This window comes from Manacus vitellinus, unplaced genomic scaffold, assembly GCF_001715985.3.
Source record: "Manacus vitellinus isolate BGI_N305 unplaced genomic scaffold, ASM171598v3 scaffold_46_pilon, whole genome shotgun sequence".
Lineage (NCBI taxonomy): Eukaryota > Metazoa > Chordata > Aves > Passeriformes > Pipridae > Manacus > Manacus vitellinus.
In genome coordinates this window covers 2,942,214-2,968,849 of record NW_021940578.1, presented here as the reverse complement: position 1 = coordinate 2,968,849, position 26,636 = coordinate 2,942,214, and the positions used below count along the sequence as shown (strand labels likewise).

General features: G+C 41.5%; 1 protein-coding gene across 5 annotated transcripts; it reads left to right on the top strand.

Annotated features, from left to right (window-relative positions):
* The first annotated feature begins 3,788 nt into the window (after positions 1-3,788).
* PDPN (podoplanin) lies at positions 3,789-16,921 on the top strand. 5 transcript variants are annotated; one of them, XM_018079414.2, is made up of 6 exons: positions 3,789-4,094; positions 14,434-14,519; positions 14,976-15,069; positions 15,564-15,599; positions 15,978-16,089; positions 16,640-16,921. In XM_018079414.2, exons 1-6 carry the CDS (start codon positions 4,025-4,027, stop codon positions 16,644-16,646), a joined length of 405 nt encoding a protein of 134 aa, XP_017934903.1. In that variant the 5' UTR covers positions 3,789-4,024; the 3' UTR covers positions 16,647-16,921. The 5 variants fall into 5 exon arrangements, with proteins under 5 accessions (XP_017934903.1, XP_017934901.1, XP_017934902.1 ...); XM_018079412.2 differs by having other exon boundaries at positions 14,937-15,069; positions 15,978-16,079; XM_018079413.2 differs by having other exon boundaries at positions 14,937-15,069; positions 15,978-16,083.
* The last annotated feature ends 9,715 nt before the right edge of the window (positions 16,922-26,636 follow it).

Here is a 26,636-nt window from a genome sequence, read left to right as displayed (position 1 = left end):
ATGAGATGATTCTGTGGAAAGACGAATTTTAGAGCATTGGAGCTGTACTATCATGGAAAATCCTGTAATAAGTAAGGCAGAACATTCAAATGTGTCCCCATGCTGTAACCTCTGACAGCTCCTGGGACTGCAGAGGGGTAATTTGAATATTCCTCTGTGCAGAGAGGAGCCATTTGTGTGGCCCTTTTTAGATGTGAGTATAGAGAGAGTCACCCCCGTGTGTACATGCACTGCTTTGGTCTCTATGGTGGGCTTTAAATAGAGTGTGGATGGTTGTGCTCCCATTTTACAGGTTATTTACAGGAAGTCAAAGCCCATTTGTGATCAGAGGGAACCTTGGATTGACTTCAGTGCCCCCGGGTTCATGATTGATCCGGGGGAAAACATCATCCCACACGGCTTCGCCCCTGAGGCGGAACAGTTGGCAGGATACAGTCACCACTTCTCTACTCCCCCAGCTCTGGTTCATTCCTCACTCTCACTGAACCAGACCCAGCCCAAACCTCTCACAAGACTCTGCAAACCACTGATATGACGAGACGGAAGGAGCCGATTATGAAACGCAAACACAAGGGCTGCGTGGACTCAAACCCCTCTCCACGTCCTCCCCCAAACCACTGGGATTGAAAACACAGACCTGCCTGGCAAGGAAAAAAGAAAAAGAGTGACCCATGCACTCATATCCTGGCAATTTGTGGGAATTGTCATAACACACCCAGACCAAATGACAGCATCTCTGCGTGGATCTGACACTGGTGGCACGGCAGCACTGGGCACATGTGCATGTCCCCTGCCAGGCACACCCATGGGATGTGCTCACCTCCTGCTCTCTAACAGACACACAAATAAGGGCTGCTTTCAATGCAGATGAATTGTTAAATCAGAACCTATGAATAACCTCTTGGTTTAACAGAATTACAGAGCACTGAACTGCAGTTTCATTAAACCCCCTTAATCTGGGACAGTTCAGAGGAAAACTGCTCCCTTGTCCCCCTGGCTCTGTCCCCTCTTCCAAGGGCACATTGGCTCTTCTGAAAGAATTTTGTTGCTGTTTTAAATCAGCCTTAATCTCCTTACACAGCAACTGTCCCCACTGGAAGGCAAGTTCCTGTCACAGTTGTCCTTCAGGAGCAATCCCATCCCAAGATGACAGTTAGGAAGGAGCTTTTTCACCAGCTTGTTTTGCATCTGTAGGCACATTTCTTATGCCCTTTGTTGCACTTTGACACCCTGATAGAAGCTGATGTTATTAAATTCTTCACAGTTCAATAAATTTAGCTAAGGAGTTTTCCTTTGAAGAACAAGTCCAAACAGGAGGAACAGGCTGGTATAGGAGAAACTATTCCTTACTGGGAAAAATAATAAAAGTATCGAAAAGTGTTGGAATAGCCACTGGAATTGGGACATCTCCAGTCCCTGAAAGCTCAAGAATCCCAGCTCTATACCCAGAAGACAGTACAGCTTAAAGAAAGAATTTATTTAATTCAGCAAATAGCTCTTCCTTTAGAAAGGCTTATTGCTAAACCTGAGGTAAGTTTGTTTATAGGAATAATTGTAAAAGGTCTCCAGAGTGCTTTTAAAGAAAACTGAATGAAATCCTAAAAATACCTTCTTTTTGCTCCTGTTGAAAATTTGTTAACATTAAAAAGTCACTGTTTGCACCAGTTTGTCTTTCATGGTGTACTACATTCATTTGTTCTAAAAATACATACAGAATTCCAAACATTCCATTCTGATAAGGTAAAAAAATATCTTTCAAAATAAATTCCATTAAAACTGACATACTCCCTTAGCAAGATTTAGTTTCATATGAGGGGCATTTCCCCCAAAAATAAACATTCTCCTAAATAAATTTGAAGCTGCATTATTGAGAATAATTAATCCCAGCTTTTAATATGCTGAAAGATAGTACAAGGCAATATTTATTTTACTGCTTTTCTGGAGACAATAAGTCAATATTGCCTGTTGATTCTTGGCATTGGTGTCAACTGTTTTCATTCTGCCCTCCTCTTCATCACAAAGAACACAATTATAGCACCACAATTTATAGCTAAGAAATTCCTTTGGCACCCATCATTTTGAGAGGGAAAGAAAATCCCAGTGGAAGGTGCAGCATTTCCCACCTGCAGCCCTTTTTACATCATGTCTTACGTTCAGACTTGCTTTGGTCCTTTATAGCACCAAGTGTTGTGGGGTCTTAATGACAGCTCTGACTCATTCCCTGAGCAAAACAACCCAGCCATGGTTTAGGGGGTTGTTTTGGGGGTTTTTTGTGTGTCTGTATTTAAAAAATAACAAAACCCCTGCCACAAGTCTCCTCTAGCAGAGGTTACCTCCTCCACAGCTGTCAGCAGAAAGGAAATAAATCCACGCTGCTGCTTTGTGAGCCTGAGGCCCTGGCACTGCAGGACTTGGGGGTGCAGAAGCTGAGGGAGAAGGTTCTGCCCTTCCTCACTCACTCTGTGACACGCTGGTGCAGTCAGTTCACACCTGAGCACTGATTAAAACTCACCACACTCCTAAACAGAATCACAGAATCAACTGAGTTGAAAAGACCTCCGAGATCGTCAAGTCCAACCCTTGATCCAACCCCACTGTGGTTCCCAGCCCATGGCACTGATGCCACATCCACTCTCACCTTCAACACCTCCAGGGACAGGGACTCCACCCCTTCCCTGGGCAGCCCATTCCAATGCCTGATTACTCTCTTGGGAAAAAATTGCTTCCTGATATCCAACCTAAACCTCCCCTGGCACAGCTGAAGACCCAGCCCTCTTGTCCTACTGCTGTTTCCCAGGAGAAGAGCCTGTCCCCCACCTGGTTCCCCCCTCCTGTCAGAGAGTTGTAGAGAGTGAGGAGGTCTCCCCTGAGCCTCCTCTTCTCCAGGCTGAGCGCTCCCAGCTCCCTCAGCCTCTTCCCACAGCACTTGTGCTCCAGTCCCTTCCTCAGCCTCACTGCTCTTCTCTGGACCTGCTCCAGATATGTATAAATAGATGTAAATCAGGAAATTATTACTTGCCCAAAATGAGGGAAGATTCAGAATAGGGTTGATATAAATAATTTCTCTCCAAGTTCAGCCCCAGTTCCTGCCTGAGAACTGTTATTGGTGAGCAAAGGCCTGTCTTACAGATGTTGGTGCCATCCAGCCTTGCACACCTGCCCTGCAAGGCTGATTCCCACAAACATGGACGAGGAAAAACTAATGAGTCTTGCACAGACTCATTGTAGGGCTGTACTGCTAATAATAATACATATTAAAAGGAAAAATCCTCTCTCTGAAGGGTGATATCAGCACTCTGAGACCAGCAAGCCTGTGGGCAGAGAGAAATGGTCGAGCACAGCCAGGGTGTCACTTGAGGACACGAGCTCAGAGCCTCAGACACACAGGAAAACTCAGACACTATTTACTGCAGAATTAAATAGCCTGTCCTAAAACTGTTTCAGTGTCCCTAAATGCACATTCAGTACCACACTTGCTTAGAAAAACATGGGGGCTCACTTAGAAATGAAAAAACCATCAGTTCACCGCTGGAAATAACATGAAAAATGTCCTTAGTGTTGTTCCTTAAGTATTTTTTAAAGACAGTTTGCAGAAGGGAGGGAGCACCTCGCTCTGCCTAAATTCCCTTTCCCCACTTTGCTAAATAAAAGTCTTGTGAAAGCCACAACAGCTCCTGTAACTTTAAACCTGGGCTGAGATCATAATTTTGGTGCTGACCAAACAGCGTGCGGAGGGCGGGCCTGGCTGCTCGTCCAGGACCACCTTGGGCTGCTCCCACCCCTGGGCTAAAGAAAATAACTCCAACTCCACTCAGTTTTCTCTAACTGTACAGTTATCAGCTGGGAGAGCCTTCCCCCTCCACGATACAGCAGCAAAAGGAATATTTGGAATACCAAAGTGTTTTCTGTGCAGTGATTTCTTTCTGGGATCTCCATTCTCCGCTGCCTCTAAATAAAAATTAATCCGAGTTTGGATCCATCTGGTCTGGGGATCAGGAAAAGCGACTCTCCAAGCAGATCAAAGATGTTTATGAAGGTTCCATTCTTCATCCTCGTCCTAGGGAGTGTGCCCTTGGCAGCACTTGCTGAAGAAGGTAAGGAGAAGCTTTGGTGACAATTCTTTCCAGCCGTTTCCTGCCCTTTAACGGTTTCTGTGCTCGCTCCCAGGTTGTGGAGCTGCTCTGTCCTGTTTGTAAAACTTCCTTTGGAATTCTCAAACTCCAGATGCAATCCGGGGAGGAACACAGCAGGAGTTTTCAGCTGGGCTGAGTTAGGCTCTCTCAGGAAAGGATTTTCTGTGTGTGGCTGCAAGGGAGGGAGAAGGGACAGGCAGGGAAGGCATTCCAGCCCCAGCCCTTGGAAATGAGTCCCCCTGTGACACACACAGTGCAGAGTGCAAGCAAGAGGTTAGTTTAATTGACATTTAGGTGCTGTAACTCTACCAGAGTAACTTATAAATATTTCCATTCAGGAGTTTAACTTATGAGCTTAAAGACATTACAGCCACTTAGGATTTGAGCCCTGCACAGGGCTTTGCTAAGCCTGACTTAGCCATAAGCAATGTATTCAAACTAAAACAGGGAGAGTTATTACCTATTTAAAAAGTGTTATGTACCTACTTAGAAAAGATTAATTTGGCAAATTATTTCCTTTGAATTTTATAAAAAAGACACACTTTTACGTAAAAGAGACATTTTCTTACAGCTAAAGGGGAAGAGTCTGATTTATTAACAATAAATCAGAATTACCCTGACCAGTACTTGATTCCAGGAATATCACTTTGAAATTCAGACTTTCTGTGCAGTGTTTGACTCCTGATGAATGAATTGGCCACCAGGCAACGTGAAGTGTCTCTGCCATTGCCATGGAACACATTCCCAGTACCAGTGCTCTAAATACATCAACTTGAAACTCAGCCCATCAGTCTTCCAAAGCATAACTAGACTTGTCAGACTTGGATTTGGGGACCCAAACTGAAAAAAAAAAAAAAAAAAGACCTGATTTTGGCCTGATAATACTCAGTAGCATTCTTCTGGATAGAATGGAGCTATATCAATATATACAGCATGTGTGGGTGTTGACTTGAAACTTCTAATGGAGTATGTCAGAATAGGAGGCTGAAAGTTTGGAGCTGTGCTTCAGAATTTCACAGAAAATCTAAAATCAGCACATATTAGGCAAGACACAAAAATTGTTTTCTAGGAAATTGGGGGAAATTCTAAGAATTGTTTAAGGACAGCTACCTTATCCTTAAAAAGCATCACTATTAAATGTACCAAAGTTTAAAGCCATTAGAAATGAGGCAAAGCCATCACTATTTTATAGAAGTACCTTAAGCAGTTTCTAAGATACCAGAATTATGGGTAAAAAAGGTGTTTCATCTCCAGGCTTTTAGGGAATTTTTAAGCATATCTTCTCTCAACTCTGAGAGAAGGAGTCCAGCAAGGATCAGGCTGAAACCCTACTAGTCAGAAAGAAAAATAGAGTATTTGCTGCTTGCAAGATCCCACCTCTGCTTTATAACCGGCACTGAACTCCACAGCTGGATCTGGAACATGGTTTACTGCATTTAAGACTTTTGGGGTGTTTAGGTTTTATGACTTTTTCTTCACATGGAGCCAGTCATGTAGGACAACTTCTGAAGGATACACCTGGGAAATGGACTCCAGAGGTAAAATAAGAAAGTATTGAGTATTTAAATATGTATTATTGGTGTTTACTGACAACCATCAGCAATTATGTGTTAGAACAGACTGGAGATGACAGTGCCACCTTCACAATCTGTGCCTGGCTGACAGGGGAAGGGAGAATGTCTGACTTGAATAGTCCCTGGGGGAGTGGGGATGTCCAGATGTCTGAAACTCTGGGGTGACAGTGTGGCTTTAGGGTTTTAGTGGAAAAAAGTCTCCTTATCAGATTCTGATACTTCTTAACCCAATGAGGCCATAAATAAATCTGCAGCTCCCCTTTTCTTGCAATTGGGCACTACAGGTTATGGACTGAGACTGATTCAAGAAAAGCAGCTTTGTTTCAATCAGGAAGTGTATTACCAATTTCCAAAAGGATTATTATTATTATTATTGAATGATTAGCAGATACATTTTTGCCTTTCTGTGATGGTTTCAGCATATAAAAACTCAGGCAAGGGTTTGGATCAGACCAAATGAGTAGAAGTGGAAGTTGGCCTCCACCAGCATCCAAACCAGTGCTTTTCAGAGGCATTTCTTAATTCCAAACCCTCTCCTGTGGTGAAAATATCGTTGCAGAGATGGAGATTACTGCAGTGGCTGTCACATAACATGAACAAAAATTAACGTGATTGTTGACAAGATACCACATGTCACTTGAGCTGTATCAACTGTCCACGTGCCTGATGTTACCTGGAGGCAAACACTAGATTATATCTCCTTATGCAAGTCAGGTTTATCCCAGATCATGTAACATTTGGTTTGGACTGAAAGTAAGCACATTGACAGGATAATTCGGATAACAAGTGTTTATATGAAACATTTTGAGTCCATTTTCCAGAAGAAAGGAAATTGAAGTTTACAGTCAGCCCTGAAAGACTAAAAAGTTTTCTATGTTTTTCAAAATCATAAAAAATAGAATTGACAAAACCACCAGAAAAGTTTTTTTTGGAAGTGTCTTGATTTACCCAAACTGTTGCTGTTTCAGTGGCAAAACTATAATAAAGTCAGGCACCTCTAAACTCACCTGAAAATCAAATTCTGTAACTGCTGGCTATAAACAAAATGTACAACCAAGAGGAACAGTCACATTTGACTCAGAAGGGAGCCAGTTTTCTACTAAATAAGCACCACAAAACCTTTCACCCTGCATCATGAATGATGAGTGCTCTCACATGTGTCCCATATATGCCTCTTCATGATATAAATCTAACTCTACATGTCCAATACCCAAAACAATTACCACAAAAAAGGGGAAAATCATCTTGCTGAATCACTATTAGTAGGTAACTTTACAAACAAGGAAAACAGTCATATATAAAGGCTTACAAGTGGACCTTTCATTACCTCAGGCTGCACAGTAAAATCTGGGAACAGAGAGGCCAGATCCTCCACTCCTGTCGTTCAGCAGTTCCCACTGAATCCGTGCACATACCCCAGACCCAGGACTGTAAATCAACTGGAAAAAAAAAAAAAAGGCAGTTAAAAACCTAGAGAGCATTTTACTAGATAATAAAAAGCAGTGAAGGAAGGCTGCTGGGCTCCGACAGAAGCAGGCAGTGTTTCTCCATGTGTCACTTGAGGCGAGCCACACGTGGACCACAGAAATGCCTCCTTCCTGCTGCTGGGGCAGATGGGCTGTCTCAGTGGCACGTTTGTTTTGTTGGTTTGTTTGCTTTTTGTCTGGATGTGGTCAGGGACCGCAGGATGGAAGGCAAATGCTGCCAGGTCCTGCCCCTCCCTGCATCCCAGCTCCCTGCTGCAGCCTCTCAAAGGGCCCCCCTGCCTCGTGTGGCCCCTCGGTGGGGATTAACCCCCCAGGAAAGCACAAACTGCTGCACAGCAGTTCAGAACAAGATGTGGGATTTGGGAGTGTAGGTGTGCTGGGATGTTCTCAAGAGAAACAAATGAGGAAAAATGAGAGACAAAAGCATTATTGATTTCCAACTCCCTGTCTCAGAAGCTTGGCCAAAGGCTCTCCAAGGACAGAGAAGCTGATGCTGAGCACATCCTCGTGTTGCTTTATGACTTCCTCATGTTTTTTTCCATCTTTGTTGATTACAAACACTACAACATCCAGCACAAATTGGATCAGAATAATCCTTTGTGAGGGAATAATTCAGCTGTTACACCATTTTCAGGCAAACGGGGTCTCTTAGGAGGGCTTAAGTAGTGTAGGAGATACTGCTAAATCTGTAAAGGGGACACACTTAACTCCAAATGGACATTAAAATGGTTTTATGACTATGAAACACATCCAAATATTAGCTAGTACATGATTAATGTAGGATAAAAGTCAGACTAAACATATTTGAGTGGATCTTGCTTGCTGCATGGCAATAAAACGAGGTAGCCAAAAATCACTCTGTGAGCAAAATTAGCACCTAAGAGTCTCCAGTTCAGTGTTTGGTGGGAGTATTTCAAACAAATAAGTTAAGGAACATGCAAAGGGTCCTGCTGGCAGACACAAGGGGTCGGTAACCTTCAACAAAGCAGCTGTGAAAGGGCACGTGGTTGTAGCCTCAGAGTTCTGGGGAAGAAGTGATTCAGGGAAAAAAGATTAGTTTATTACTGTATTAGAGGTCATTTCTTAATTCCTCTCATCTGCATTTACACATCCCAGTATTTGCACACAGATATTTGCTTTCTGCTGCACATGTGGAAAATCTGCTGCTCCCTGACACAAAGTTTGGTACTTTCCTCCTTATGTTGGCTGAAATGCTCCTTTTTTGTCAGCCCTGCAGCGACAGCTCTGGAATCCTGCCCCTGACAGAAAGGTGCAGCAGATACTCACACCTTGACCACAACTCCAACCTCGTGGTCCCAATCAAACCCTCAAAGAAAACAATTGAACTATGAGTAAAATTGCCAAGGAGCACAGGGCAGCAAATATCAATAACAACATGGTTTTATCCCACCCTCATGGGATAGCAAGTCTGAGGTCAGTGTGCTGAGCAGACAGGAAAGCAGAGGTTAACACAGCAACATTCTTAAAAGCATAAATTTGGGATATTCATCTCTAGTTCTGCAAAGGAATATTTTAAAGGAATGTCCCATAATGGAGTTAGTCCCTTCCTAATGCCCACAGCTCTGTGGCTGATCTTACCATGCCTAAGACAAGGCTTACTAAGGTTCCACGTTTTCCCCTGGTGGTTTTGTTTCCAAGCCCTTGAAGAGCAGCTGCTTCTCTATATCTGCCCAGTTCAAGTATATTTTGCTTTGCTTTTCTGTCAGTAGAACACTGTAACATCCAGGGGACATGTGATTTGCTCGAGGAGCAGCCCAGTGGTTCTTTGCCACTTGGCACTGTCGGTTTAAAGCCTGGCTTTGTTCCTCTGGCTGAGCCAGCCCCAGCAATAAAACCCATCTGGAGCAGGGTGTGGTGACCAAAGGAAATGGTTCTGACAATTCAGCAAAGCATTGTCATCAGGAGCTGCAGGGAATACCTGAACAAACTCAGTCATGCTCTAAATAAGGCTGAGCTAAATCCTGCCTTGTGCTTCGTGACCAGTTTTCAACTGGCAGACACTTTCCAAAATTCCTGGTATTTTGTCATCCAGCTTCCTTTGTTATATAAAGCAAACTGTCAGTCTTTGCATAAGGAAACTGCAGAAAGCACTTCAGGATTTAGACAGTACATACTTTCTCCTGAACAACAGAGTCTAGACACTTAAATACACACCAGGGGATTTCTTATGGGATGAGACATTACTCCAACTTCCAGAAAAAATTAACAGAGAAAGAAAAGGCCCCAAACAGGCCAAAGCTCTCAGGATACTGCAGATATAGTTTTGCAGGATACAGATGAGGTACAAATGAGAATTTCAGTTCTCATTAACAAACTTCCCTGCCTTTCTAAAGTCTGCAAATTTTAACTGTCCAAAGGTTCAAACATCAAAAGACAAATCCCAGAATCCACTATGTTATATTCTTCTTATATGTTATATTCTTCCACTATGTTATATTCTTCTGATATTCTTCTTATAACCTCATATTTTCAAAGTCAAAAAGATTTTGTAGCCTGGATCTGGTGCTGTTGAAGCATTTCACAACAAAAGAGACACCTGTATGCTTTTTTTCCCAAATATCCAAAAATAGAAAAATAGTGGAAAACTATTTTCAGACAAAATTCAGCTGATGATGTAGATTTTGGATTCTGGAATACACTTAAATGGAGGATGAAGCCAAATAACAAAAAACAAACAAAACAAACAAACAAAACAAAAAAATCAATTTGAAAATTACAGAGCTACTGTATTTAAAAGGCAGATTCCTTACAAATCACATATTTTTGTTAAACCTCCACCACCAGGAATAAAAGTTTTCACTGAACTACTACTGAACTAATTCCAGAAATGAGACACAGACTAAGACTCAGTTTGCCCACAATCATATTAAGGTCTCTGAGTGAAGAATGCTCCCTCAGAACGGGAATTCCTGTATCAGGACATAAATGCTGAGTCAGATACAGCCAAAACAGGATGGATAACACACAAATCCATACCCAGCCCTTCAAACAACACCACTTGGGCTGTAACAGCTCCGGAAGCAGATCCTGAAAGCCCTCAGTCAGCTCCAGATGTTTGCTCAGTTCATCTCCAGCAGGAGAGTGACACATCCCAAGTGACCCATCCTGCTAAATTCTTTCCCTTGCTTTTCTAGAGCAACATCCTCCAAAGTACCTATTTAGCCCAGCTGGATGGGATAAAACATGATGTTGATAAGACACAGATAAAAATAAACTTGAATTTTAAGATCAGAGCTTTTGTTTGACAGTTAACCTGCTAGTTTCCTTTTTTAGCTGTTACAAATAACTGGAGCTGGTTTCCTTTTTTATGAGAACCAGAAGGCAACAAGAAAAAGATTATTTCAGTTCTTGCTAGAGGGAATCCTTTAAGGTTTGCCATTTTTATCTCCTGGTCTCTTATCAGAGATGGAAACTCTCTATTTGGAGGGCTTCCTATTCCAAGGACTAAGCTAAACTACAGGCTTACTACAACTGCCTTTGCCCACCAGTGTTTGGGTTTATTCAGCTTTATACCAGGAGAGAAACAAGATCCTACAACATTTTTCATCTTCAGAAGTATCTTTGTTGGTTTTGGAGATACCTGAAAGCAATGCTAATGAACAACAGTTTTCCAACTCCCTCTCCTTTCCAACACAACCGTGCTTTGAAAGCCTCCCGGAGAGGTTTTCCCAGTGAACTGTCACTCGGGGCACGTAAGGAGTGAGCTCATCTTCCCCTAAGTGGGTCATGGGATGCTTAAGCACAGGAGGGTTTCAAAGCAGTATTGAACTTTTAGAGACAGCACATTTTCTCCTGGTGTGCAGCCTGAGAGCAGCTGGGGGCTTTGAACTGAAAGGCTCCCAGCTGGAACTCTGGCAGGAAGGGGTGCAGTGATTAATTCCCAGGCACAGCAGCTCAGAGCTGCAAACAGAGGAGGCCCTGGTGCTCCTTGGAGACAACCCCAGCACTGTGAGGCAATGTTTTTATTTACAACCTCCTCGAAGATAATATTAGGAACACATGCAGAAGCCCTGCTTAACCCTGACTCTTGCTACAGTTGGCCCACATCAGATGGAACCAAGGACTGACAGGAGCACACCCCCCCTTTACATCCCATTTGCATTCCCTTTGATGTCAGTGGTGCAGGGCTCGTACTGGGAACGGGGAAAGAACCTTCAAGCCCAACAGTTTCTCTCAATTTTATTTAAATATTTAACTTCTGTATGACTTTCCCTGACAAAGCTGTCCAATATCCAATTATCCTTCCCACCCGTGCACTACACTGATAACAAATTCCCTCCCAGCCTTTCTTTGGGCAGTAATTCAGTAGTGTCTGTTTAACCACCACCCAGCCACCTCCACTGTCCACCCAAAACGAACCTGGAAAGACTCCAGGGATTATTCTCCAGCAAATACAGGACCTCAGCTTGAAAACAGGGTTATACAGGTGGGATAGGACTGAGTCAAGACCTTCAGAATGGCAGAAATCAGTTTGATGTGAGCTGGGGCAGTTCAGAGGAGCCACACTCCAGCTTCCCTGTCCAGTTAAGGAAAGGCAGCACTGCCAAGGCTGACCCAAATCTCAGGTGAGCTGAGTTACCTCCTCCAAGTATTTATCTTTCCCCACAGACTGCGAAGGAAGATAAGGGCAAGCAGACACTTTATTTAGGTGCCTTTATTAAGAACCTAAAATTAGGCAAGATTAATCTGGGCCACCTCCTTTTGCCAGTCACTGAGAGGGCAAAGGCACTGAAATAGGTTTTCCACACGTCACTCACGGCCACGAATCCCAAGAAGTACCACACCAAGACTAATTATTTTATATTTCCTTGTGACAGGCACTGTTTCTGCCCACCTTTGCTGTGTGACACTGTTTCCTTTGCTGCCTTCACTGTCAGGCAGTTTTTCAGGGCCATGCCAGCAGCATAAGCAGCTTCTCCCAATAAGCTGCTTGTTGTTAACCTGCAAAATATATTTCACTTTCTGCTGGGGGATTTTCCTCTGGTAATTGGTTTTCTCCATCTGTGCTTATTTTTCAACTAGCAAATAAAGGATGTTTTTTTCACTTCTGACTGGGATTACAAGGTAAACTGATCCATACACTATTCACATTGGTGAGTTCTACTGCTATTTTTCCCTTAAACTTAGCATTTACATGGCCAATATTTTACATCCACTATTACACTCTAAAGTCATTACTTTATAAGCAAAAAATAAGTATTATAAGTAGTGCTATATCTTAAATCACACTGATATTTAGAAAGTGTCTAAATATACAACTAAAAGTCAAGCCCCTTTTGTGCTTCCTCAACAATACATGGGGTATTTAAATAAAAAAAAATGACCAAAACATTATTTTTGCCATTTTTAACTTGGAACTCTGATTTACCCTGGCCTGTTCTAGTCTTGCTGAGGATTTTCGGTGATTTTTGGGACACTGACTGGCTTAATTAGCCTCTAATTATACCAGGAGAGAAACATATATTAGGCCTCATGTTGGCATCACATGAATATACTTTCTTCATCTGCTACTGCCCAAAGTACTCCCTGCACACCCTTTTGGCTCTGAGATAGAAAGTGTATCTGTGTTCAGGCTTATAAAGGTACAAAAATATAAAATTCTGTTTACCTGAGTAAACATGGAATTAGAAATCTAAGTTTAGTTCAGTGTTTGGTCTCCTGGCAATGGGACAAAGCTCTCAGTCTTACATTGGTGGAGATGGATAAAAATTTTCTAGTTTGGTTCAGAAAACAGTTTTGGGAGCAAAGGAAAAATATTTGCAGGTTTCCAGTAGAATTCAAATGAGAGTTTTGAGCAAAACCAGATTTTTTTTCTCAATCCCAACCCATTCATCCTTTAAGCTGCCAGTGCATTTTTTTACTGATTTCAAAATTAAATACTGGTTTTTTTAATGTGAAATAACATTTTTATTTTAAAAGGGGCAGTTACAAATGAACAAAAGTGAAATGGAACTCACAATTAAAGAACAATAATTTACAAGTGATATCTGCACAGCTGATCCAAAGTGATTCTATGGTTTTTTTTCAGTTTTTACTGATATCAAGCAAAATGCCTATGCTTACTCATTTCAGTCACAGAACAAAAGCTGTTTTCTTGCCTCTGTATCACACACAACACAGGTAGGGTGCACTTAGGAGTAGTAAATTCTTTTATAAGAAGTATTTGGACCTAGTCAAACAATTCAGATATAGCCTAACTTCATATGCAGAGGAGATGGGAATATTTTTAAGTGACTACATAAAAAGTGAAATTAGTAGAAACAGTGTTAATTCAACAAAACCAAACAGGTTGTGAACATTTCCATAAAATATTCCAGTGGGACAGTAATTCTCAGCTTTAAAAAGAACTCCTGTGAATAGCTGTCCTTCTTTTGGTCTGATTGCTGAGATAAACAGAAGGATGTTAATGTAGGGTGAGGTTTATGAATCAGCAAGAAACTTAATCAAATGACATTTATGTTTTCAACATATTCTTGCTAGTGTCTTCACCGGGTCGTGTTTTTTGTGTTCTACCTTGTTCCAGCTTGTTTTGTCTCTGAATGAAGTCTGGCTGTATTTGTAAATAAACAGCATTATGTGGGCCAAAAGGGAAATGTCCACTACACCAAAGAGCACAGATGACACAGAGGTCTAAAGTAAAAAAAGGAAGACCTTACATTGGTGCCTAAAAGAAAATCAAATTATGGCAGCTAAGCATTTGCAACGTTGGATAAACCTCAGGGCAGATTTGTGTAGGAATATTTTCAAACTATAGCTACACCCATAAACATTGATGACAGTTCTAAAAATAAAGGTTGCAGCTGAGACTGAGCTGAAAGCTGGGAGAAAGCTCTTATTATTTTAGAAAATGGAAGATGTTTGAAGTAATTTATCCCAGTGCATAAGCTGGAAATCTGGAGGCATCACATCCACTCTGGGGGGAGAGGGAACCTTTCCTTAAAAAAAGAAATAATTTCTTGGACAAAATGTTCGTAACCAATATGTCTTAAGGTTTTGCCAGGGTTAAATGATGGTACTTAAGCTCTTTGTCCTACTGCTTTGGGCAAGAGTAAAGCAGAATTCATGTTTATTCCAAATAATTTCACAAACCAAAGTGCACAGGGGCAGGGACACAGAACAGTGCACAGAGCTCGTGTTCAACAAAGTTTTCATGTCAAAGTAGCCAGAACAGGTGACTAAAAAGTAAAATCCTGACTCGTTTTCTACAATTTTATTCAGCAAGCTCAGTTCTAGAAGGAGAAGAAAGTGCAACGATTGATTTCCGAGACAGAAATGACACAGAGTTTGAAGCCCTGCCAACCCTGGTGAGTAGAAAATGCCAAGTAAAGGTTCCTTTCTGCTACCTGCCTGTTCACTGCCACTCGCTGCCTCTTCCAGCTCAGTGTCTCTCACTCAGCTTCAGTGAAACCAAACTGACAAACCAGTGTAAAAAAAACAAAACCAAAAACAAAACACTGAAAAAAGGCAGGGCTGCAATATTCTGCAGTCTCTTTTTGCAGTCCTGCTGAGAAGTCATCTCGTGTAGAAAAGCCTCCAGCTGGGAAAATCAATCAGCTCCTTTGGTTTGTTTTGGGCACTGTACACGAGTCAAAGGTGATGGGGGACAGCTCAAAAAGCACCCCCGAGATGGGGATGAGCAGGGAATTTAAATGCTACCTTCATACATGCAGACTGAGTGTACTGAGGTTTTCTTTTCCCTCTTTTCCCCCCAATTCTTGTAGTTGCCCACCAGGCTACACAATGTAACAAATCTCTTGCAGTTTGGACACCTGATGACCACAGAAAGTGCTTTTGTCCCGGATGGAGACGGTGACAATTCTACTGGTTATGGAGTTAACACAGAGAGTGTCGATGGTAAAAAACCTCTTCATTTCTGTTTTTCTACATCAAAGTTCTACTGCCATCTACTAAATAATATCTGGAAAATTCCAATACCAAGTTTAAGGTGTTCTCTTTATAAATAGACACAGAATAGTTCAGCAAATACACTCAGAGCAAGGTGAAATTTTATCAGCATACGCCAGTCTCAGACAACTAAAATCTGATTTCTGTCTTAATCATAATTATTTCATACCAGGTATAAACACCTTATTGATCTTAATGTGATCACACAAGTTTCACTAGTATATATCAGATAAATCAGTCCCCTAGGTTTTAATTTCTATTACTTAGGAGTTTTTTTGTATTCACTCTCCCAGACTTTTAATTTGCTCCCTTCCTATCAAAAGGACAACCTCAAACCATTGTGACATAGTTGATAAAAGTTTTCCTGCATATAGCATTACAAATTGAACTGAAAAACTCTGTACAAAGCAGAGTGAGTAATTATTGTCCTTCTGGCTTTACAGGTGAAGCGAGTGGGGAACCAGAGAAAACTGAAAAAGGTATTAAACAGAAGATTTGCTTCAAAAGACAAGGGGGAACAAAATTGCCAGGGAATTCCCTTCCAGCAGCCACTGGCTGTGCCCAATCTGTCCCTGAACTGCCTCCCCTGGTTCACCTGATCACTGTCTCCATGTCCACACCCTTATGGAGCCCTCCAGCCCAAGGGCATATTTTCAGGCTGCTGAACTTCCCAAACCTCCAGCCCAAAGGCACGTTTTCAGGCTGCTGAACTTCCCAAACCTCCTTGAGAGCTCACAAGACAGAAGGGAATTTCCCTGAGGAGTGGGATGCAGCAGAACAGCATCGGTGCTGTATCAGTCCCTCTTACCAATGGTCTCCCTGAGAAACACACTGACATTCCCAACTTCTTCTTTCAGGTGGCCTGGAAACAATTGCACTGGTTGGAATAATCATTGGAATTGTGGTTGCAGTTGGAATCCTTGCAGGAATAGTGATTGCTGTCGTAAGGAAGATGTCAGGCAGGTACTCGTAAGTAAATTGCTAATCAGGCTTTTCCAACAAGCCCCATCCTCTGAGCAGGGTCACAGGAATCACCTGGGAAATGTCTGCTGTTCCTATTTTGACTAAACAATCTATTTTGATGTTACACATTGCATCAAAATCAGCATCACAATGTGGGGGGTCTAAACCCACAGAAATCAGAAAAAAAAATTGCCAGATATTGTTATAATATCAAGTGCATGGGGTTTGGAATTACTCTCCTGCACAGAGGTAAAATTATCTAGGAATTATGAGAGGACCAAGTCCTACAAGTACTGGAAAGCAGCTGAACATTGGGAATGATCTCTGCCTTATTCTTTGGTGCCATGCAAATCTGAAGTTCTTTACAAACTCCAAAGGACTAAGAAAACCCCAGGACATTTAAACAGATCCTGTGCACCAGAATTAGGAGAAAGGAAAACAGGACCTGGGAAGAGAAATAAAGTGGTGATAGGAAAGATAGAGAGGGAGGAAAAGAGATCAGGTGTCTAACATTTGGGTAAGGATGAGCAATAAATGTCTGCTTGTTGTTTTCCAGGCCCTGAAAACAGTTGAAACAAGCAGCCATGTCATTCTATGCCAGAAAATACAAGTGCTTCTTATTTTATAAGAACTAAAGACTATTCCTGCATTTGTGTGAGAAGATGATCCATGGAAAATACGGTCAAAGCATTCCAGATCTATGGGGATCCCACACAGCTCTAAGGACCACCCCCACTCTCCCTGATTCCAGAGTATGGAACATTCCATAGCATTTCTACTACCCAGGATTTTACCAGAAGAAAAAAAGATTTTGCAGTAAGAAAAAACCCTGCAGCAAACAGATGTACACCTGAAATGTGATTTACAGGTAATATATGCTTGGTTTTCAAATGCAACCAAAGATTATGTCACATTACATTTTATGGATTTCTTTAAAAAAAACAAACATATCCAGAACATATTCAGAATCTTTTAAGTGTTTTTGACTGGTTAAGTGCTTGTGGCATGTTCATCTACCACGTGATGTATCAAAAAGGAGGAATTAGCTTCAGAGAGAACCAGTTATTTACAAATTAAATATCCAAAAAATACAGGATATTGGAAGCTAAAATCTTTCCACTATTGATACAGATTTTCTGCTCATGATACTTATGTTATTCTGTGGCAAAATAGGGTAGGCCTGGCTGGAACTGACCTACCAACTGAAAGCTTGCTCTGCTGACTATTGCATCAGGAATTTCCTGCCTTCTCTTCTTGCAGAGACATGCAGGGATTGAAATAAACATCCTGAATTAAGGGGTGCTTGGAAAATACCCACTTTTGATGGGTCACTTTAACCAGTTACTCAGCAGCTTTGGAGCTGACAGGTAGAAGCTTTTGAATCAGTGTATACAAACTTTTTCTTTCTGAGTGTCTCGTTTTCTAAGTGTGCCCTCGGTTTGTTTGACAACGTGTGCAACGCCAGGTCAGAATGTGGCACTGAGCTATAATGCAGCTTTTCTGTGGCATTTTTAGTGCAGCAGGACCTGAATGCACAGAGCTCAGAGCAAAGGCTTTGCATGTCCAATGGCTGCAGTGCATCAGATTTTCTAAATCAGTGTTTGGTGCAAAAATCATAATCCATGAGGTCGATGATTGCTGAACGTGTCAACCTCTCTGTATTTGCTTTTCTGTTTCTTTTGTGTGCCATGAACTATCATATCAATCCAAGCTTTGGAAATAAAAATCATAATATAAATTGTCCTACTTTACAATAATTATTCTTTGTTTTCTTTAAAAAAATTAAAATATTTTAAACTTCCTTCAGTTTTCCTGACTTATTTTGCTACTTATCAGTGCAATGCCCACAATCAATTCATTTGACATTGCTAAATGAAACTATAATTCAAAGCTAAACACATGAGAAAAAGTAATTCAGGAGTGTTTAGTTAGTTTTTGAGTTGATGTAGGGAAGCAGTCAGTTTGTGACCATGAATAATAAGCTTTATCTTCATGTAGAGTCATATGGAAGCAGGAAGATTAAAGCTTCTTCTTGTGGCAAAAGAATAGTAATTTCTGCTAGTTTAGATTTAACAATTTCTTGTCTGTACTGGCAACTGTCCCATAAGATGCATTAATGCCTTCCCAAATGCTTGGCATATGGAATTATGAATTATTCACCCATTGTAGGGAATAGCACAGATGTCACTGGTTTCTTCTGCAGCAGCTCAGTCACTGCTAACTTGCAAATACCACAAAATCAGAAAAACATCCTTATGCCAGCTCTGAATTTTGGTTAAGCCTGAAGTAACAAGAGAAATTTGAGAAATGTGTGGCACTGGAGCAGACAACCCCTGTGGGCAGTTCTGAGTTTTCCTGGATCATGGACAGAGCACCAGCTGAAATTCTGCTCGAGGACACTTTGCTTTGCTCCCACACCAGAATCTCTCACTAAAAGCCATTTTAACTTCATATACCAGCTATCTAAATTTTCTGGGCTTAACTGTGCCTTTATAGTCCACCCTCTAGTTTAAGGGAAGTTTTATTAATCTTAGGTAAAGATCAACCCCTAACCAAGCAGCCCATGCTCCTCTGAAACATTAATTGTGGGCTTCCAGCCCTGGAGACTGAGTATGAAATGTTGTGCTGGGCTAAATCTGAACCTGCAAAGACGTGACAGCAATTTCCTTCTGATGATCAGCTGGAGTGCAGGACACTCAGTATATGGTAGAGGAAGCAAGGGGTCTGAAAAATCAGAAGACATCTATTATTCTGAAAACTTGAAGAAACAGTAACTGCTGCTACAAAGATGCATTTGATATTCTGATGATTCATACACCTTGCTGCCTGGAAATCTCAAGTGTAGAACATTCCAGTCAGCTTCAAGCAAACCTCAAGAAACAAATGGCTTGTTCATTACAATCTTGTCCATATTTGGTTTGTATCTATATGTTACTGAATCCTTAATTTAATTAATCTGTAATTCCATGATACAAATGTCCTGGAAATGCAGACTAAAAATCCACACAGAGCTCTGTGTTTCATATGAAACTCCTGCAGTGTTCTGGGACTGAGCTGTCCTTGCCCTAAAATCCAGCTAGTTTAGGACTTCAAAACGTAGATTGAGCACAACCTATGTGGGTTTTGGTAGAATTTCTGTGGAAGATGGGATCTTTTCTGCTTTGTGAGAAGTCAGACAGCACATTGTCCCAGGGCAAAATCTTCTGTGAGCTGAAATGAGTGATCAGCTGCAGAAACAAGGCCCAAGGTCAGGAGGCTTCCTATGCATGAGAACACATGAGGAAACAGCAGCTCCATACTTTGACCAGCTGGCCAAGTTTGACTTTTATTCACAGGGAACAACACTCAATAAATCAACACTTGCTTTTAACTTCAAGTCCTCACTCCTGATCACATTCATTCCTTTACAGTTACTAACAATAATGTTCCCTTTTGCAGCTTGGCTTTGAGTCATGAATGTGGCTCTCCCAAACAGACAAGCAGGCACCAGGCTTCCTGTGAGAGTGCCAGATGTCACTAAAAAACATCATAAACAGAGCTGTCCCCTTGCATTTGTGTCTGTGGGGAAGATACACAGCAGTCACAACTATGAAAGCAAGCTGAGCCATCAATATTTATAATAGTTCTGGACATCGATACAGCAATTCTTACATGAGTTCATTTAAGCCATGTTTTTACTGTAAGAACAGAAAATGAATTCAATAAAACCAATAATAATTAAGTTTGCACTGGAAGAATTATGGAGATCAACTTACCCCTATAAATTTAAGAAGTGTTCATTTGTAGTTAAACACCAATTAAAACATGCAGCTCACTATTTTAGGAGCACTGCAGAATACCACTGCAAATATTTTAACCACATCTTATTTCATTAAAAAAATAAGTACAACCTGCACATTAACACCTCTGTCAGGGTTTCAAACTCAAATGTACTGAAGCATCATTCACATGAGAATGGCAAGTTCTGCCTTGATACTCAGATTAAGTGACTTGCCAAGGGTTATAACACAGGTAAGGGAAAAGCCACCAACCCAGGAATCTTTAAACATTAAAGCATTAGTCCTGTCACAGCTTCTGACCAGTTCAAATGAAGTGGTGTTCAGCATCTTTTATGGTAACATCATCCTTAATATTATTTAGTATAAGACAGGAATAAAGGACACAGCAAAAAAGCAACTTATTGAATGTACAAGGCCCCTCAGGTCACAAGTGTGCTCGGGTTGCTTTTGATGAAGAACCATTCCAGCTAAAAATAATTTCTGCTCCACCAGCCTAAGTTTTGCAGTGTAGATGTTACTGAACCACTGCAATTTAAAACTTAAATCACAACTGGCCTACACCACATCTGAAGACATTGTTATACCTATTTATACTCCACCAGATGAGGTATCAGAATATCCCTACCCATCCTTTTGCAGACAGCTTTTTTAAGCTGAAAGATTAATCCCACTGAAATTCCCAGCATTTTGTTTTGTTTGACAACTTCTGATGGACCCAGAAGGTAACAGGGGATCTGCAACTTGACACCAGGTGCCAAAAGCAGGAGGCTGAATTAGTGCTTTGTCCATTTTTTTACAGCTGCAGCGGGGAGGCATTTATGTATAAATAAACTGAGCATCTCACTGGCCATGTGTCTTTGTCCAGGCCTTGTGGATTTAGGCTTCAGACCAAACCCACAGGTCCCCCTGCTCTGCAACAAACAGTTGAACTCCAACACAAAGATCCCCATTCAATCATGGAGTTTGTTCAGCTCCAGGCTGGAGAAGTCAGATTTTCAGACTCTGGTAGATGTTAAACTGGCAAATGTCTCAGCAGGCAAGGAGAGCTGCACATTCCAGGCATATCCAAAGTTGTGCTCTGGTTCCAGAAAGCAGCTGGCAGGAATGATTGATTCTGGCAAGTTCAAAACCAAACAGTGCCATCCAGGAAAAAAAAAAAAAAAAAAGGAAATGGAAGAAGGAGAAATAGAGAACTGCAACACATTGTCTTCACTAAAATTTCATTTCATTCACATTTCCAGATTGAGCTAAAATTGAACAATGGATTTACCAACCTGGGGGGCTACTTCAGGTGTTAACCAACATCAGTGTTCAGATAAACTTGGGGAAGAAATTCTTACAAATGTTACAACCTTATCTTCCAGTAGAAGAGGCAGTAAAAGTGACACATAAGAGTGATGCTGATGCAACACAGCAACAATTCCACCAACATCCAGGGAAAAATAGAAGCTCCCTCTGTTTTTCAAGGGGGAAAAAGGTAGAAAGAATCAGTTCTATTCTCTGGAGAACCCCTCTCACTTCTTCCTCCAGTGCAGAACATGAAGCTATTGATGCTTTAAGAATATAGATTTGTCTCTATTCCATAAGCCCTTTAACTAATTTTTCCTGATGGTAATAACTTCACAGCAATACTGAGCAGCAAAAATGACTGGCAACTGAGTTATTTAATAAGTCATTGACTTGTTTAAACACTTCCTCCTTCCCTCCAGAGTGACTAAACATTTTCTAACAAGGCAATTTTAAATGTAGTGGTGTTTGTCTTAGGAAATTAGTACTGTATGTCTCATTTGAGCTGGGAAGCAACTCCATTTCCTGCTTTTATGAAGCATGTTAATCCTCAAATAACACATTCCTTTGAGTCCTGTGGATATTCTGCCTCATGACATTTGATTCATCCTATGCAGGAAACAGGGAAGGAATTAGCAGGTTCAGCAGGTGTGCTCACGGGAAAAGAGAGAGGAATGTCAGCTCTTCCTCATTTCCTATCTGCTGGAGGAAGAAACCCCAGAGGAGTTGAATAAGCAGCAATAACTGAGCATAGTGGAGGAAATAGCAGCTTCCTCCTTGAAGGAATGTCCTCTCCTGTACCAGGCACTGAAGCATTTTGCTGAGAAATAAGGGACAGCCAGAACTGTCAGTGCTTCCCTGCCTAGACCCCTACAAGCTGTTTAGAGAAAGAGAATTGAGAAAAGTCCACTTTTCACAACTCACACAGAGCTTTAGAAAGCAGTGGTACAAGAGATTCTGACCTAAAAACCAGCCCTTAAAGGCAAGTTGTGTATAAAAAAATAATGTAGCAAAGGCTGCCTGTTAAAAAGTAGTGAAAGAATTTACTTGGTATAAGTTGCTGCATAAAGTTTCCTCTGTGATCCAGACCTGGAATTACCCTGGGCAAACTACTCCTGGCACTAAGATTTGTCTCTTTGTAAGAGACAAAATATTAATGAGATTATGAAAGCATAGATTACTATTAATCACCTCTCACAGGGAGGCAAACTCTGCCATCTGTTCATTTAAACCTGGAATTGCCCAAGTTAAGAAATGTTTAACTCATGATTATGAAGTTACTCCTTGAAAACAGTTTCCCTGATGAGTTCTTCTACCTCATTTTGTCAAGATTAATAATTAGCTTACTAACACAATAAACATGCTTGATTGAGTGGAAAGTAGCAACAGAAGGATCTGAGAAGGTGAAGCATGTCTGCATTTCATGGAGAAAACTGAGCAAGGGCCACAAGAATGACTTGAGATTTCATACACCTGGCAAGAAGGAATGTATAAAGAATGTACAAGCAGACTATTAAAATTAAAGGCTCCTCACTGCAGGCTGATGCAGATGCACAATGACTGCTCTCTCAGTAAGCTGTACCCGAGCCCCAGCTAGTGGTGGGATTTACTGATGGCATTTTTACAGCAAAAAGGAACACGTTCAGAACAGAGAAGCTGCAGATTATTGTGTATTATCTCGTAGCCATCGAGCCTGGTTTTATTTTCAAAATGCTTCCAACAAAGCTAAAGTTATATGTTGGTTGCTCATAGTGTGCCTACACCATCCACAGAGCACCTCAGTGGTTTTGATTGATCCAGCAGCTGGGAGTTGGAAGCAGGAATGCAGACAATGGATGCTCTCTCCATTCTCAGTGCTGTTCCATCCTCTGAGCCAGCTTGTCATGACACAAGTGGTAGATAACCAAAACAAGGGTTGAACACTATTCTTACCTGCTTTTCCTTCCATGGAGTACTGCCAACATCTTCTCTCAATAGAAATATTAAGTAAATTTAAGTATATTTAGGTATATTTCTTGATTAATTCCACTAAGGAACTCATGGCCATCCATGTCCTGGGGTGAGTCCTGTGGTGCTTGAATCAGTTTACAGAGGTAGTCCCAAAACACCTGCTGCAGTTTGAAATGGAGGCTGACTAATGTAATTGATAAATTTAAATTTAAATGGACCTTATCTTTATCCCTTTGCCACGGTTGGTGTAATTGGCACAGATGAATCTTAGCTAATTAGTGTGAGTAGTACTCTGGAAATGGCTGTTAAATCCATCTTACTACAGCTGCCCCATCCCTGGAAGTGTTCAAGGCTGGGTTGGATGGGGCTTGGAGCAACCTGGGCTAGTGGGAGGTGTCCCTGCCCATGGCAGGGGTGGAATCAGATGGGCTCCAAGGTCCCTTCCAACCCAAACCATTCCAGGATTCTGTGAGGTCCTACATAACTTACCTGCTGGACTGCAGACCTCAGCAGCTGCCACCTTCTGGAGAGGGCAATGTTCAGCCTTGGCCAGAAGTAAAATGCTCTGTGAAATGGAGAAAACCAAGTGTCAGGTTCCACAGGCTGTGAGCAAGAATTGACTTCACTGATATAACACCACCCCCCTGCCCCATCAGATATCCTGGGGATCCTTTTGCATATGGGAATTGTGGGAAAGCCACTTGGAAATATCTAAGACTAACCAGGTATTACCTGTGACCAGTTCCATAAAGTGGCCTGAAAAGGGACCTCTCCAGAGCAGAAAAGCAACTGTTTCTGGTTCAGCAACTTGTGGTTGTATATTTGTACAATATAACAGGTGAGCAACCAGCACAGACTAGAGTGACAAGCAAACCATGAGACATTTGAGTAGTGTAAAAGGTTGGACGTTGGTTTATTCTGTGAAAAATTAGATTTTTATAATGAAACCTGCTACTGGTGCAAAAGTGAGCCAGGCTGTAGAAAGCAGAAATAAAAATAAGGACTGTGGTGGACCTGGAGGTTGGAAAGGTTCACCTAAACCAGCAGGGAAGGAGCAGGAATACTTAACAACTGAGTTTTAAGAGTCTCATTCCCCAGGACATTTCAAGCACAACCTCCTGAAATATCTTAGCAGTTCAGTCAATTCATCTACCAAAAATACACTTATAGAAAAAGATGGTAATATTACTTAAACTCAGAGCTATTAATAACCAGGAACCCAAGCAGTTCAACTGTATCAGTTCTTCCCAGGGACATTATTAGTGAGAGCCATAACATGCAGCACATTGTCTCCTGTGTTTGTAGGGACAACTAGAACAGCACAGAAAGTTGTGATAAAAGAGACCTTGTCCCAGTTAACAAGAGAAGAACTGGCCCTACTGGTATCACTGGAGCCCAGCTAGTTTCAATGCTGCTTTAGACCCTCTGATAAGAAAAATCTTTTCTAGAACTATTTTTTCCTGCCATGGCTCACTAAGATTTCCACACACAAGAATTTCCTTTTCTCTAACTCTCTCTTTTAAGTCACCCTGAATATATATATATATTCAGTCACACATTCAAGATTTACAAAAGAGCTTTTGCTAGTATTTGTTTCTTCTGTGTGCTGGTATCATGTTATCATGTCCCTGTGTGCTTGCACACACCCAGGGAACCTGAAGAGCTAATTCATCATTTTAGAGAGCACAATAGCAGCAATACTGATATTTTCAGAATACAACAAATGAACGGTTCAGCACTTCAATCACCTAAAGATTTGCAGGCTTCTCTGACCACCAGAAAGTGTAAATTGAAAGTGCAAGTCCCCTGGAACACCACCAGATGGTAGATATTCTCAATGTAAATGCAGGGAAAAAAAGATGACTTGTACACACAAGTAGAGAAAAGTTATAATTTCTGTTATTTGTGATACTTCTGGGAAACTTTATATATAATCTTGAAGGTAGAAAGGTTTATACTTTAGCTAATAGGGTATGTAGTTTGTTCTATGTTTTCAACTTCCCTGTTACACAGGCTCTAACATCTAAAATGGAAGACTTGATTTTTTTTTTAAAATACAACATCAAAACTTAGAGGTGTAATTACTTTAGTTTAATTATAAACCTTAATGTTAATACAGGTAAATTAGAATTCTTTTAAGCTAATAAGTTAAATTAGTTTAAACATATTTGAGATTTTCTTACTGCTAAAATTATAGGTTTCAGAACTGATTATGGTGTATCTAAAACAACATTTTTTAATATAAGTGCATCCTGAGTGTTCCAGTGGGAACATCAGTGTGTTCATCAGAGTTATTTCTCAGTCTGCTGTTGCTTACCAAAGTTAAGCATCACTACAGAGGTGTTCAAATCCACTGTATTAATGTCTTCCATTTTCTACAGGTTTAAGTCAGCATGTTTTCCTCTGGGAAAATGGCAAATTCTTAATAATTCCAGGTCAAATATAGTCCTACCCCGTGAGGATTACATCTCTGATTGCATTAAGAATAGAGTATTCAGGTGAGGTAGAAATTAAGGGGAGAGAGACTGCAATACAAATACAGACATCTGCCAGGAGGTGATTATGGATATTTTTTTTACCTCTCAGGTACTTGCTTAGAAATTAGTGAGGAAAATTTGGTTTAGATGGGAGAGGACAATGTATGTGGAGCATAAAAGGGTCCCAGCCCAGGCCCCTCAGGGGGTGTGAGGGTCAGTCCCCACATCACTTAAAGTGACTCAAATAATTTGCCCTCAGCCACTTTGTTGGTTTTTTTTTTCGTTTTCAGTCACACACAAGAAAACCACCGAGCTGCTGAGCTGCTTTAGTATGAGAAGGTAAAAAACAGACAAAAAGAAAAGAAATAAAAGCAATAGGGAAAGTGAACCTGCTCTCCTCGTTGTCTGGGAGATGGTGATGGCTGGGGCAGGAGGGAACTGGGCAGGGCCTGGGGGGGGATGCTGGGGGTGAAGAGGATGAAGGGGGTGAAAGGGATAAAGGAGGTGGATGGGATGAAGAGGATGAGGGAGGTGAAGGGGGTGTAATGGATGAAGGAGGTGAAGGGGATGCAGGGTGTGCTGGGGGTTAAGGGGATGGAAGCGGGTGAAGGCAATGAAGAGGATGTTGGGGCTGAAGGGGGTGTTGGGGATGGAAGGGATGGAGGGAGCACGGGAGATGAAGGGAATGGAAGGGGGTGAAGGGAATGAAGGTGGTGTTGGGAATGAAGGTGTTGAAGGGGCTGAAGGGGGTGTTGGAGATGATGGGGATGTTGGGGATGAAGGCAATGAAGGGAGTGTTGGGGATGAAGGGGGTACTGCAGGTGAAGGGAATGGAAGGAGGTGAAGGTGATGAAGGGGGTGTTGGGGATGAAGGGGATGCTGAGGGTGAAAGGGATGCTGAAGGTGAAAGGGATGCTGAAGGTGAAGAGACTGAAGAAGATGAAGGGGGCATGGGGGATGAAGGCAATGCTGAGGATTAAGAGGAGGAAGGAGCTGTTGGGGATGAAGGGGATGCCGAAGGTGAAGGGGATGCTGAGGATGAAGAAGATGAAGAGGATGA